This window comes from Engystomops pustulosus, chromosome 7, assembly GCF_040894005.1.
Source record: "Engystomops pustulosus chromosome 7, aEngPut4.maternal, whole genome shotgun sequence".
NCBI lineage: Eukaryota > Metazoa > Chordata > Amphibia > Anura > Leptodactylidae > Engystomops > Engystomops pustulosus.
The window spans coordinates 183,529,682-183,544,511 of record NC_092417.1 but is presented as its reverse complement, the minus strand read 5'-3'; the positions used below and the strand labels follow the sequence as shown (position 1 = coordinate 183,544,511).

Below are 14,830 nucleotides of genomic sequence, written 5' to 3'. Positions count from 1 at the left end.
CCCCCGCTGCAGTCATACTCCGGGCAGCGCTGGTCCTGCTCCCGCTGCAGATGACAGGTGACTGCGCTGCTGCTGCTGTGATGAGGGATCCTGCGCTGCTGCTGCTGCATCGTCCTCTCACCAAATCATTTGTCTTCCCCAGGGACAGCTCCATCATGTCTCCTCAGCAGATGAGCCACAGACCCTACAGCATGGTGAGTGAGGGGTCCACGGCTGTGACCACGTCCACTGCAGACTCCAGGCCCCCCCCTAAGGTAAGTCCCTCCCTGGCGTGTCTGTGAGAGGGAGAAGTTTGTGCTGGGGCAGAAGTCACCATGACACAGGGAGGATATCCCGGACCCCCATCATCCTCCCCGGCGGCAGCTCCTCTCTTACATCCTACACCAGCATTGTGTACACCCGCCGCTGCTGCAGCCATTGTGCCTGTCCCCATCCCCCGTCCTGCCCGGCGCAGAACATCGCACCAATGTCAACTTCTAGCCATCCGCAGGGGATTTGCAATGCAAATGACGAGCAGGGAACAGAGACACCTCCATATACACAGAGGGCAAGACATGCTATATAGCATCCGCCAGACTGTATATAATGATACGGGAGGCCTTATACAAGGGTCTGTGAGGACATGTATACTGTACACATGAGGTAATACTGACTATATACAGAGGTATTAACTGCACTGTGTGAGGTATTGGAGGCTGTATATGGGGATATATAAAGTAATATATATAGTATGATGAGATATAGATAGTATTGCATGTGGTATATAGGGATCTATGTGGTAATAAATACAGTATACAAGTATATATATATAAGGTATAGAGGGATCTGTGAGGTAATAAACACACTATACAGGTATATATGAGGTAATATGTATAGTATACAGAGATGTATGCAGTATAAGAGACCGTATATGGATCTATGAGGTAATATGTACAGTATAATGAGATATAGGAATTATCAGATGAAATATTTGAGTTAACTATGAGTTAATAAATACGGTATACAGACAAATATTAGAAGTATTAGATGTTGTATATAGGGATTTGTATACCGAGATCTAATATGTACAGTATACGTAGATATATGATGTATTAGAAGCTGTATATAAGGATTCATGAGGTAATATATACAGTATATAGAGATCTATGAGGTATTGTATGCAGTATACAGATATATGAGGTATAAGAGGCTGTATATAGAGATATGAGGTAACATAGGTAGAACAGGCTGTATATGGAGGTCTTTGAGGTAATGTATACATTATACAGAGATATATGAGGTATTAGCTCTTGTATATAGAGATCTTTGAGGTAATGTATGCAGTATACAGAGATATGAGGTATTGTATGTTGTGTGTAGGGGTCTATGAGGTAATATGTGCAGTATATAGAGATATATGAGGTATTAGAGGCTTTATATAGAGATCTATGAGGTAATATGTACAGTATACAGAGATATATGAGGTATTATATAGAGATCTATGAGGTAATATGTGCAGTATATAGAGATATATGAGGTATTAGAGGCTGTATATAGACATCTATGAGGTAATATGTGCAGTATATAGAGATATATGAGGTATTAGAGGCTGTATATAGAGATCTATAAGGCAATATGTGCAGTATATAGAGATATATAAGGTATTAGAGCCTGTATATAGAGATCTATTAGGTAATATGTGCAGTATATAGAGATCTATGAGGTATTGTATGCAGTATATAGAGATATATGAGGTATTAGAGGCTTTATATAGAGATCTATGAGGTATTAGAGGCTTTATTTAGAGATCTATGAGGTAATATGTGCAGTATATAGAGATATATGAGGTATTAGAGGCTGTATATAGAGATCAATGAGGTAATATGTGCAGTATATAGAGATATATGAGGTATTAGAGGCTTTATATAGAGATCTGTAAGGTAATATGTGCAGTATATAGAGATATATGAGGTATTAGAGCCTGCATATAGAGATCAATGAGGTAATATGTGCAGTATATAGAGATATATGAGGTAATATGTGTAGTATATAGAGATATATGAGGTATTAGAGGCTTTATATAGAGATCTATGAGATAATATGTGCAGTATATAGAGATATATGAGGTAATATGTGTAGTATATAGAGATATATAAGGTATTAGAGGCTTTATTTAGAGATCTATGAGGTAATATGTGCAGTATATAGAGATATATGAGGTATTAGAGGCTGTATATAGAGATCAATGAGGTAATATGTGCAGTATATAGAGATATATGAGGTATTAGAGGCTTTATATAGAGATCTGTAAGGTAATATGTGCAGTATATAGAGATATATGAGGTATTAGAGCCTGCATATAGAGATCAATGAGGTAATATGTGCAGTATATAGAGATATATGAGGTAATATGTGTAGTATATAGAGATATATGAGGTATTAGAGGCTTTATATAGAGATCTATGAGATAATATGTGCAGTATATAGAGATATATGAGGTAATATGTGTAGTATATAGAGATATATAAGGTATTAGAGGCTTTATTTAGAGATCTATGAGGTAATATGTGCAGTATATAGAGATATATGAGGTATTAGAGGCTGTATATAGAGATCAATGAGGTAATATGTGCAGTATATAGAGATATATGAGGTATTAGAGGCTTTATATAGAGATCTGTAAGGTAATATGTGCAGTATATAGAGATATATGAGGTATTAGAGCCTGCATATAGAGATCAATGAGGTAATATGTGCAGTATATAGAGATATATGAGGTAATATGTGTAGTATATAGAGATATATGAGGTATTAGAGGCTTTATATAGAGATCTATGAGATAATATGTGCAGTATATAGAGATATATGAGGTATTAGAGGCTTTATATAGAGATATATGAGATAATATGTGCAGTATATAGATATATATGAGGTAATATGTGTAGTATATAGAGCTATATGAGGTAATATGTGTAGTATATAGAGATATATGAGGTATTAGAGGCTGTATATAGAGATCTATGAGATAATATGTGCAGTATATAGAGATATATGAGGTATTAGAGGCTTTATATAGAGATATATGAGGTAATATGTGCAGTATATAGAGATATATGAGGTAATAAGTGTAGTATACAGAGATATATGAAGTATTGTATGTTGTGTATAGGGATCTATGAGGTAATATGTGTAGTATACAGAGATATATGAGGTATTGTATGTTGTGTATAGGGATCTATGAGGTAATGTATGCAGTATACAGAGATATATGAAGTATTGTATGTTGTGTATAGGGATCTATGAGGTAATGTATACAGTATACAGAGATATATGAGGTATTATATGTTGTGTGTAGGGATCTGTGAGGTAATGTATACAGTATACAGAGATATATGAGGTATTATATGTTGTGTGTAGGGATCTGTGAGGTAATGTATACAGTATACAGAGATATATGAGGTATTATATGTAGTGTGTAGGGATCTGTGAGGTAATGTATACAGTATACAGAGATATATGAGGTATTATATGTAGTGTGTAGGGATCTGTGAGGTAATATATACAGTACATACAGATATATGAAATATTAGAGGCTGTATATACTCTACAGGCAGGTCTCTTCCCCTCAGGCCTCTAAGCTCTGCAAACAGTTGTCCTCACCTCAGGTATCTGAGCTCTACAGGCAGTTCTCTCCTCATCCTGTCTCTGAGCTCTACGGGCAGTTCTTTCCTCATCCTGTCTCTGAGCTCTACAGGCAGTTCTCTCCTCATCCTGTCTCTGAGCTCTATGGGCAGTTCTTTCCTCATCCTGTCTCTGAGCTCTACAGGCAGTTCTCTCCTCCTCCTGTCTCTGAGCTGTACGGGCAGTTCTCTCCTCCTCCTGTCTCTGAGCTCTACAGGCAGTTCTCTCCTCCTCCTGTCTATGAGCACTACAGGCAGTTCTCTCCTCCTCCTGTCTATGAGCACTACAGGCAGTCCTTTCCTCCTGTCTCTGAGCTCTACGGGCAGTTCTCTCCTCCTCCTGTCTATGAGCACTACAGGCAGTCCTTTCCTCCTGTCTCTGAGCTCTACAGGCAGTTCTCTCCTCCTCCTGTCTCTGAGCTGTACGGGCAGTTCTCTCCTCCTCCTGTCTCTGAGCTGTACGGGCAGTTCTCTCCTCCTCCTGTCTATGAGCACTACAGGCAGCCCTTTCCTCCTGTCTCTGAGCTCTACAGGCAGTTCTCTCCTCCTCCTGTCTCTGAGCTGTACAGGCAGTTCTCTCCTCTTCCTGTCTCTGAGCTGTACAGGCAGTTCTCTCCTCCTCCTGTCTCTGAGCTGTACAGGCATTCTCTCCTCCTCCTGTCTCTGAGCTGTACGGGCAGTTCTCTCCTCCTCCTGTCTCTGAGCTCACTTGGCCATGCTTTGCTGTGTTTTTGGGTGCTATCCCCCCAGTAGCCCCTGGTGATTATGTGTGTGTGCCCCTCTTGTAGTTATTATTTAGCGTGTTTCATATTCTTGCTGATCCCTTTTTAGACGTCTAAATCTGTGGGGAAAGTTTACAGCTTCGGCAAGAGGGATCACTCTATAAAGAGGAACCCGAGCGTGCCGGTGCTGGCGCGGGGGTGGCTCAGCAAACAGGTGGGTGCAGCATTGGGGGGCCGTGTGTGTGGGGGCTGCTCTCACCCATATGCTTAGTGTCATTGTGCCCCCTACAGGACAGTTCAGGGATGAAGCTTTGGAAGCGGCGCTGGTTCCTGCTCTCTGATCATTGTCTCTTCTACTATAAAGGTGAGGAGGTCTCCAGGAGGTGGCGCTACCTGCAGAGTCATCATATATAATCTATACTCTCCTCCTATATAGACAGCAGGGAAGAAGCCGTCCTGGGCAGCATTCCCCTACTCAGCTACGTCATCTCCCCCACCGGAGCCGAGGATCGCATCACCCGCAAGTTCTCCTTTAAGGTGAGGTCTGTACAGTGCCCCGGGAGAAAGAGCCCCGCCCCCACGGCACTGGCCGTAGCAGCCAATCAGCTTTCTACATATTGTAGGGTGGATCTATTGTAATCTATGACATATACGGTGACGTCCCCGGATCTGGCCAGTGTCCAGTCCCAGGCTCGTTATTCACACGAGGCTCGTTATGACTTCATTCATCACTAATTAACTCCCGCATTCCTTATGCCGGAAGATCTGTTCCACATGAATGACTCCATGGCGGGGGCAGTGCAGCCATAACGGGATATTAGGGGTCCTCCGCCAGTCATTGCAGGGCGGGGGGCACACCCCGGAAATCCTGTGATAACACCTGTGGTGCCCAGCGCGGGGCTCATGTGTAATGTGGGGGCGCGGCCGATACATGGAGTGATCCCACAGAAGTGCTGATCCCAGTGGAGCCGCTCAATGCCTGTCACTTTGTGTTAGCGTCCGCTCATTCATCACTCCTCACATTGTTGTGATGATGAGAGTTATGGGCTGTGGTGACCGCTGGCATCTCTATGTTGCAGGCTGTTCACACTGGGCTGCGGGCGTACATCAAGCGGACCGACTCCTTCCAGGATCACCCCAGTATGAGGACCTACTACTTCAGCGCTGACACCCAGGAGGACATGAACGGCTGGATCCGTGTGATGAACCAAGCTGCTCTGGTGCAGAACCCCCCTGACAGCAGGAGGTAAGTCACCCAGCTTTCCACACACCCTGAGTCTTTACAGCAGTTGTGTTCACAGACAGGAGGGCGAGTGCTGGGGTCTATAAGGAGCTGTCACCCCTGCTTTGTGCACTGATCTATGCAGCGCTGTACTGATTGCTGACATCTCACACTGCGGTGTCAGTCCTCGCACTGCGCTGCTTATTACATGCTGACCGGTCTGGAGACTTTCTCCTGGATTTCCTCATTTTCTCTGGTTAATTGTCCCATTGACATTGTGCGGCTCGTGTTATTGACTGTGTGAGGATCCTGCCAAGTGTTAATGACGCTCGCTCTCTATCCAGCCGCCTCTGCACCCGCAGGGACGGTTATCATAGATTGTGTCTGTCCGGGCGCTGAAGCCCTGAGCTCAGCAGTAACGGCGCTCGCGAGGTGTCACCGGCCGCTCATAACCTTCTCCTCGGCCAGCGCTGCCTCTCATGTCTCCTCTCTTCTCCATTACTTGCTGTGTCTTACAGGGAGATGGACATGGAGTGGCTCCCAGCCCCAGTCAACAACCACATCCAAGGAATCCAGACAAGGAGCGGGTACCAGAAACTGGACGAGCCGCGGCGAAACTCTGCAGAGGAGGACATGGGGGACAGGGGGCGCTACAAGGACCCTGCAGATAAGGAGCGCTACAAGGACCCTGCAGATAAGGAGCGCTACAAGGACCCTGCAGATAAGGAGCGCTACAGGGATGTGACTGCTGCGGACAAGGAGCGCTACAGGGATGTGACTGCTGGGGACAAGGAGCGCTACAGGGATGTGACTGCTGCGGACAAGGAGCGCTACAGGGATGTGACTGCTGGGGACAAGGAGCGCTACAGGGATGTGACTGCTGGGGACAAGGAGCGCTACAGGGATGTGACTGCTGGGGACAAGGAGCGCTACAGGGATGTGACTGCTGGGGACAAGGAGCGCTACAGGGATGTGACTGCTGGGGACAAGGAGCGCTACAGGGATGTGACTGCTGGGGACAAGGAGCGCTACAGGGATGTGACTGCTGGGGACAAGGAGCGCTACAGGGATGTGACTGCTGGGGACAAGGAGCGCTACAGGGATGTGACTGCTGGGGACAAGGAGCGCTACAGGGATGTGACTGCTGGGGACAAGGAGCGCTACAGGGATGTGACTGCTGGGGACAAGGAGCGCTACAGGGATGTGACTGCTGGGGACAAGGAGCGCTACAGGGATGTGACTGCTGGGGACAAGGAGCGCTACAGGGATGTGACTGCTGGGGACAAGGAGCGCTACAGGGATGTGACTGCTGGGGACAAGGAGCGCTACAGGGATGTGACTGCTGGGGACAAGGAGCGCTACAGGGATGTGACTGCTGGGGACAAGGAGCGCTACAGGGATGTGACTGCTGGGGACAAGGAGCGCTACAGGGATGTGACTGCTGGGGACAAGGAGCGCTACAGGGATGTGACTGCTGGGGACAAGGAGCGCTACAGGGATGTGACTGCTGGGGACAAGGAGCGCTACAGGGATGTGACTGCTGGGGACAAGGAGCGCTACAGGGATGTGACTGCTGGGGACAAGGAGCGCTACAGGGATGTGACTGCTGGGGACAAGGAGCGATATCGAGAAGTGGGAAGCAACGAGCGCCAGCGCAGCATGGGGCAGGATCTGCTAGAGAGAGAGCGCTACCAGGAAAGATATCAGGAGAGCTACGTCACCCACAAAAACACACTCAATTCTAACGGAGGAAAGTTCACCCCCTCTCTCCTGTCCAATGGCCGGCCCTCCGCATTCACAGACTTTTCCAAGTCCTACAGACCCCAAGGAACACAGATCTCTCAGCCCCAAATCATCGAAAGGAACGGAACCCTCCCACCCTCCTTCAGAGTGAGCACCGGACCCCTCGAGCAAAATGGGATCGACACCTACAACAGACGCCCACTCGCAAGTGCACACCCTGAAAAACAAGTGCAACGGAAGAGCATGATGGGCCCGGTGGAGCAGTGGGTAAAGGTTCAGAAGGGAGAAGGGAAAAGGTAAGAAAATGAGGGGGCGATTGTAATAATATATATATATGTGTACCCCAATGTGATGATCCTGGGGGGCTGTGACACCTGACTGCTAGAAGTCTTGTAAAATAGTTATCGTCATTTTTCATGACAATGCTGCCACCTGCAGGTCACACTGCGATAGTACAGGTTGATTCCCGTATTAGACAGAAGTGATCTACAAATAGTGAGAAGGTGACTGCGCCCATTATCACCCACTGACAGGTAGTAGATACATGGAGCAGACTGCAGCTCACAACCAAATATCACCCAGACCCAGGGCGTTGTACTAGATATATCCTGCCTGTATATCCTGTGTGAGAGGTAGTCACAGCCCCGCCCCCTTCTGATGACCTCACAGATATGATGAGACGTTGATAGTTGTTCTCCTCTTTTTAGTGTTGGATCGGAGCACCCCCTTATCCTTACAGATAGATATCAGACTTTACCAAAGACCAGCAGACACCCCTCCAGCGCTTCTCCTCCCCCTGGTCGCAACTTGCCCAGTGACTATAAATACGCCCAGGACCGGGTCAGTCACCTGAAGATGTCCAACCAGGAGCGCAAAGCAACCAAGGAGGGCACCGTGTGGCAGCTGTACGAGTGGCAGCAGCGGCAGCAGTTCAAGCATGGCAGCCCGACCGGACAAATCTACATGGGCACCTTGGAAGATCGGGCCCGGGCCAAGAGCCTGCTAGACGTCCCGCGCTCTGTCTCTGTCCCTCCCTCACCATCGGACATCCCTCCAGCAGCCCCTTCAAAGGTTTTCCCTCCCCGGAGACCCCACACTCCATCAGAGAGGCTGACGGTGCGGCCCGAGGAGGGCTCCGCTGACATCCCTTACATGGGGTCACCTCAGAAGTCACGGGTCCATGCTGTGAAGGTAAGTACCTAGTGATGGCTCTATGAGGTGCGGTCCAGCTGGGCTTGTGGTGGAGACGTCTCTCACTTGTCGTCTTTCCCTTTCAGTCCTCGGCCCACATGGATCGCCGGTCCATGCCGTCCATGGGATACATGACGCACACTGTAAGTGCCCCCAGTTTACATGGGCAGTCGGTAAGAAGTTTTCCTCATCATCTTATTTTGCCATTTTGTAGTTTCTTAGCTAAAAGTGTAAAAAAAAAAAGTACATGCTGATATCCCTCCAGTACCCGAAGAGTTAACTCTCTCCTTTATGGAAGGTTTCGGCCTATTGTCCTAATGAGACCTGTGGTCCCCCAGTGTATCCAGCCTCAGTGCCCCCTTAGTGTGCCAGCCGGGGACCATGGGCAAATCCGAAATTACTCAATGGCGTAAGGTGATATGTCCCCCAGTCCTGCTACCCCCAGCATGGCGCCCCCAGAGGATGTAGTGTCCTGCTACCCCCAGCATGGTGCCTCCAGAGGATGTAGTGTCCTGCTACCCCCAGCATGGCGCCCCCAGAGGATATAGTGTCCTGCTGCCCCCAGCATGGCGCCTCCAGAGGATGTAGTGTCCTGCTACCCCCAGCATGGCGCCCCCAGAGGATGTAGTGTCCTGCTACCCCCACCATGGCGCCTCCAGAGGATGCAGTGTCCTGCTGCCCCCAGCATGGCGCCTCCAGAGGATGTAGTGTCCTGCTATATCCCCAGCATGGCGCCTCCAGAGGATATAGTGTCCTGCTGCCCCCAGCATGGCGCCTCCAGAGGATGTAGTGTCCTGCTTCCCCCAGCATGACGCCTCCAGAGGATGTAGTGTCCTGCTGCCCCCAGCATGGTGCCTCCAGAGGATGTAGTGTCCTGCTGCCCCCAGCATGGCGCCTCCAGAGGATGCAGTGTCCTGCTGCCCCCAGCATGGCGCCTCCAGAGGATGTAGTGTACTGCTGCCCCCAGCATGGCGCCTCCAGAGGATATAGTGTCCTGCTGCCCCCAGCATGACGCCTCCAGAGGATGTAGTATCCTGCTACCCCCAGCATGGCGCCTCCAGAGGATGTAGTGTACTGCTGCCCCCAGCATGGTGCCTCCAGAGGATATAGTGTCCTGCTGCCCCCAGCATGGCGCCTCCAGAGGATGTAGTGTACTGCTGCCCCCAGCATGGCGCCTCCAGAGGATGTAGTGTCCTGCTACCCCCAGCATGGCGCCTCGGAGGATATAGTGTCCTGCTATATCCCCAGCATGGTGCCTCCAGAGGATGTAGTGTCCTGCTGCCCCCAGCATGGCGCCTCCAGAGGATGTAGTGTACTGCTGCCCCCAGCATGGTGCCTCCAGAGGATGTAGTGTCCTGCTACCCCCAGCATGGTGCCTCCAGAGGATGTAGTGTCCTGCTAACCCCAGCATGGCGCCTCCAGAGGATATAGTGTCCTGCTATATCCCCAGCATGACGCCTCCAGAGGATGTAGTGTCCTGCTATATCCCCAGCATGACGCCTCCAGAGGATGTAGTGTCCTGCTACCCCCAGCATGGCGCCTCCAGAGGATATAGTGTCCTGCTATATCCCCAGCATGACGCCTCCAGAGGATATAGTGTCCTGCTACCCCCAGCATGGCGCCTCCAGAGGATGTAGTGTCCTGCTATATCCCCAGCATGGCGCCTCCAGAGGATGTAGTGTCCTGCTGCCCCCAGCATGGCGCCTCCAGAGGATGTAGTGTCCTGCTATATCCCCAGCATGACGCCTCCAGAGGATGTAGTGTCCTGCTACCCCCAGCATGGCGCCTCGGAGGATATAGTGTCCTGCTACCCCGAGCATGGCGCCTCCAGAGGATATAGTGTTCTGCTACCCCCAGCATGGCGCCTCCAGAGGATGTGGCGTCCTGCTCCCCCCAGCATGACGCCCCCAGAGGATGTAGTGTCCTGCTACCCCCAGCATGGCACCTCCAGAGGATGTAGTGTCCTGCTGCCCCCAGCATGGCACCTCCAGAGGATGTAGTGTCCTGCTGCCCCCAGCATGGCGCCTCCAGAGGATATAGTGTCCTTCTGCCCCCAGCATGGCGCCCCCAGAGGATATAGTGTCCTTCTGCCCCCAGCATGGCGCCTCCAGAGGATGTAGTATCCTGCTACCCCCAGCATGGCGCCTCCAGAGGATATAGTGTTCTGCTACCCCCAGCATGGCGCCTCCAGAGGATATAGTGTTCTGCTAGCCCCAGCATGGCGCCTCCAGAGGATATAGTGTTCTGCTGCCAGAGGATGTAGTGTCCTGCTGCCCCCAGCATGGCGCCTCCAGAGGATGTAGTGTCCTGCTGCCCCCAGCATGGCGCCTCCAGAGGATATAGTGTCCTGCTGCCCCCAGCATGGTGCCTCCAGAGGATATAGTGTCCTGCTTCCCCCAGCATGGCGCCTCCAGAGGATATAGTGTTCTGCTACCCCCAGCATGGCGCCTCCAGAGGATATAGTGTTCTGCTACCCCCAGCATGGCGCCTCCAGAGGATATAGTGTTCTGCTACCCCCAGCATGGCGCCTCCAGAGGATGCAGTGTCCTGCTGCCCCCAGCATGGCGCCTCCAGAGGATATAGTGTCATGCTACCCCCAGCATGGCGCCTCCAGAGGATGTAGTGTCCTGCTACCCCCAGCATGGTGCCTCCAGAGGATATAGTGTCCTGCTTCCCCCAGCATGGCGCCTCCAGAGGATATAGTGTCCTGCTACCCCCAGCATGGCGCCTCCAGAGGATGTAGTGTCCTGCTACCCCCAGCATGGTGCCTCCAGAGGATATAGTGTCCTGCTTCCCCCAGCATGGCGCCTCCAGAGGATATAGTGTCCTGCTTCCCCCAGCATGGTGCCTCCAGAGGATATAGTGTCCTGCTTCCCCCAGCATGGCGCCTCCAGAGGATATAGTGTCCTGCTGCCCCCAGCATGGCGCCCCCAGAGAATATAGTGTCCTGCTTCCCCCAGCATGGCGCCTCCAGAGGATACAGTGTCCTGCTTCCCCCAGCATGGTGCCTCCAGAGGATGTAGTGTCCTGCTTCCCCCAGCATGGTGCCTCCAGAGGATGTAGTGTCCTGCTGCCCCCAGCATGGCGCCTCCAGAGGATGTAGTGTCCTGCTATATCCCCAGCATGGCGCCTCCAGAGGATGTAGTGTCCTGCTGCCCCCAGCATGGCGCCTCCAGAGGATGTAGTGTCCTGCTATATCCCCAGCATGGCGCCTCCAGAGGATGTAGTGTCCTGCTACCCCCAGCATGGCGCCTCCAGAGGATATAGTGTCCTGCTACCCCCAGCATGGCGCCTCCAGAGGATGTAGTGTCCTGGTATATCCCCAGCATGGCGCCTCCAGAGGATGTAGTGTCCTGCTACCCCCAGCATGGCGCCTCCAGAGGATATAGTATCCTGCTATATCCCCAGCATGGCACCTCCAGAGGATATAGTGTCCTGCTACCCCCAGCATGGCGCCTCCAGAGGATGTAGTGTCCTGCTTCCCCCAGCATGGCGCCTCCAGAGGATATAGTGTCCTGCTTCCCCCAGGATGGTGCCTCCAGAGGATATAGTGTCCTGCTTCCCCCAGCATGGCGCCTCCAGAGGATATAGTGTCCTGCTGCCCCCAGCATGGCGCCCCCAGAGAATATAGTGTCCTGCTTCCCCCAGCATGGCGCCTCCAGAGGATACAGTGTCCTGCTTCCCCCAGCATGGTGCCTCCAGAGGATGTAGTGTCCTGCTTCCCCCAGCATGGTGCCTCCAGAGGATGTAGTGTCCTGCTGCCCCCAGCATGGCGCCTCCAGAGGATGTAGTGTCCTGCTATATCCCCAGCATGGCGCCTCCAGAGGATGTAGTGTCCTGCTGCCCCCAGCATGGCGCCTCCAGAGGATGTAGTGTCCTGCTATATCCCCAGCATGGCGCCTCCAGAGGATGTAGTGTCCTGCTACCCCCAGCATGGCGCCTCCAGAGGATATAGTGTCCTGCTGCCCCCAGCATGACGCCTCCAGAGGATGTAGTGTCCTGCTATATCCCCAGCATGGCGCCTCCAGAGGATGTAGTGTCCTGCTACCCCCAGCATGGCGCCTCCAGAGGATATAGTGTCCTGCTACCCCCAGCATGGCGCCTCCAGAGGATGTAGTGTCCTGCTACCCCCAGCATGGCGCCTCCAGAGGATATAGTGTCCTGCTACCCCCAGCATGGCGCCTCCAGAGGATGTAGTGTCCTGCTATATCCCCAGCATGGCGCCTCCAGAGGATGTAGTGTCCTGCTACCCCCAGCATGGCGCCTCCAGAGGATATAGTATCCTGCTATATCCCCAGCATGGCACCTCCAGAGGATATAGTGTCCTGCTACCCCCAGCATGGCGCCTCCAGAGGATGTAGTGTCCTGCTATATCCCCAGCATGGTGCCTCCAGAGGATATAGTGTCCTGCTACCCCCAGCATGGCGCCTCCAGAGGATGTAGTGTCCTGCTGCCCCCAGCATGGTGCCTCCAGAGGATATAGTGTCCTGCTACCCCCAGCATGGCGCCTCCAGAGGATGTAGTGTCCTGCTATATCCCCAGCATGGCGCCTCCAGAGGATGTAGTGTCCTGCTGCCCCCAGCATGGCGCCTCCAGAGGATGTAGTGTCCTGCTATATCCCCAGCATGGCGCCTCCAGAGGATGTAGTGTCCTGCTACCCCCAGCATGGCGCCTCCAGAGGATATAGTGTCCTGCTACCCCCAGCATGGCGCCTCCAAAGGATGTAGTGTCCTGCTATATCCCCAGCATGGCGCCTCCAGAGGATGTAGTGTCCTGCTACCCCCAGCATGGCGCCTCCAGAGGATATAGTATCCTGCTATATCCCCAGCATGGCACCTCCAGAGGATATAGTGTCCTGCTACCCCCAGCATGGCGCCTCCAGAGGATATAGTGTCCTGCTACCCCCAGCATGGCGCCTCCAGAGGATATAGTATCCTGCTATATCCCCAGCATGGCACCTCCAGAGGATATAGTGTCCTGCTACCCCCAGCATGGCGCCTCCAGAGGATATAGTGTCCTGCTACCCCCAGCATGGCGCCTCCAGAGGATGTAGTGTCCTGCTGCCCCCAGCATGGCGCCTCCAGAGGATGTAGTGTCCTGGTATATCCCCAGCATGGCGCCTCCAGAGGATGTAGTGTCCTGCTGCCCCCAGCATGGCGCCTCCAGAGGATGTAGTGTCCTGCTGCCCCCAGCATGGCGCCTCCAGAGGATGTAGTGTCCTGCTACCCCCAGCATGGCGCCTCCAGAGGATGTAGTATCCTGCTACCCCCAGCATGGCGCCTCCAGAGGATGTAGTGTACTGCTGCCCCCAGCATGGTGCCTCCAGAGGATGTAGTGTACTGCTGCCCCCAGCATGGTGCCTCCAGAGGATGTAGTGTCCTGCTATATCCCCAGCATGGCGCCTCCAGAGGATGTAGTGTCCTGCTATATCCCCAGCATGGCGCCTCCAGAGGATGTAGTGTACTGCTGCCCCCAGCATGGTGCCTCCAGAGGATATAGTGTCCTGCTACCCCCAGCATGGCGCCTCCAGAGGATGTAGTGTCCTGCTGCCCCCAGCATGGTGCCTCCAGAGGATATAGTGTCCTGCTACCCCCAGCATGGCGCCTCCAGAGGATGTAGTGTCCTGCTACCCCCAGCATGGCGCCTCCAGAGGATGTAGTGTCCTGGTATATCCCCAGCATGGCGCCTCCAGAGGATGTAGTGTCCTGCTGCCCCCAGCATGGCGCCTCCAGAGGATGTAGTGTCCTGCTGCCCCCAGCATGGCGCCTCCAGAGGATGTAGTGTCCTGCTACCCCCAGCATGGCGCCTCCAGAGGATGTAGTATCCTGCTACCCCCAGCATGGCGCCTCCAGAGGATGTAGTGTACTGCTGCCCCCAGCATGGTGCCTCCAGAGGATGTAGTGTACTGCTGCCCCCAGCATGGTGCCTCCAGAGGATATAGTGTCCTGCTGCCCCCAGCATGGCGCCTCCAGAGCATATAGTGTCCTGCTGCCCCCAGCATGGTGCCTCCAGAGCATATAGTGTCCTGCTGCCCCCAGCATGGTGCCTCCAGAGGATGTAGTGTACTGCTGCCCCCAGCATGGTGCCTCCAGAGGATGTAGTGTCCTGCTACCCCCAGCATGGCGCCTCCAGAGCATATAGTGTCCTGCTGCCCCCAGCATGGTGCCTCCAGAGGATGTAGTGTACTGCTGCCCCCAGCATGGTGCCTCCAGAGGATGTAGTGTCCTGCTATATCCCCAGCATGGCGCCTCCAGAGGATGTAGTGTCCTGCTATATCCCCAGCATGGCGCCTC

The 14,830-nt window shown here is 52.4% G+C and overlaps 1 protein-coding gene across 10 annotated transcripts in view; it reads left to right on the top strand.

Moving 5' to 3' along the window:
- The window catches only part of PLEKHA7 (pleckstrin homology domain containing A7), a 99,710-nt gene that overhangs the window by 54,767 nt on the left and 30,113 nt on the right, over nt 1–14,830 (top strand). For 6 of the 10 annotated variants that reach the window (XM_072119166.1, XM_072119169.1, XM_072119162.1 and 3 more), the window contains exons 3-10: nt 143–254; nt 4,491–4,595; nt 4,673–4,745; nt 4,818–4,918; nt 5,461–5,627; nt 6,122–7,642; nt 8,054–8,537; nt 8,624–8,710. In XM_072119166.1, the coding sequence (XP_071975267.1) occupies nt 143–254; nt 4,491–4,595; nt 4,673–4,745; nt 4,818–4,918; nt 5,461–5,627; nt 6,122–7,642; nt 8,054–8,537; nt 8,624–8,710 (2,650 nt within the window). Of the gene's footprint in view, nt 1–142; nt 255–495; nt 643–4,490; nt 4,596–4,672; nt 4,746–4,817; nt 4,919–5,460; nt 5,628–6,121; nt 7,643–8,053; nt 8,538–8,623; nt 8,711–14,830 lie in introns of those variants that run through there. The other 4 variants (XM_072119167.1, XM_072119172.1, XM_072119170.1 and 1 more) reach the window with 3 other exon arrangements.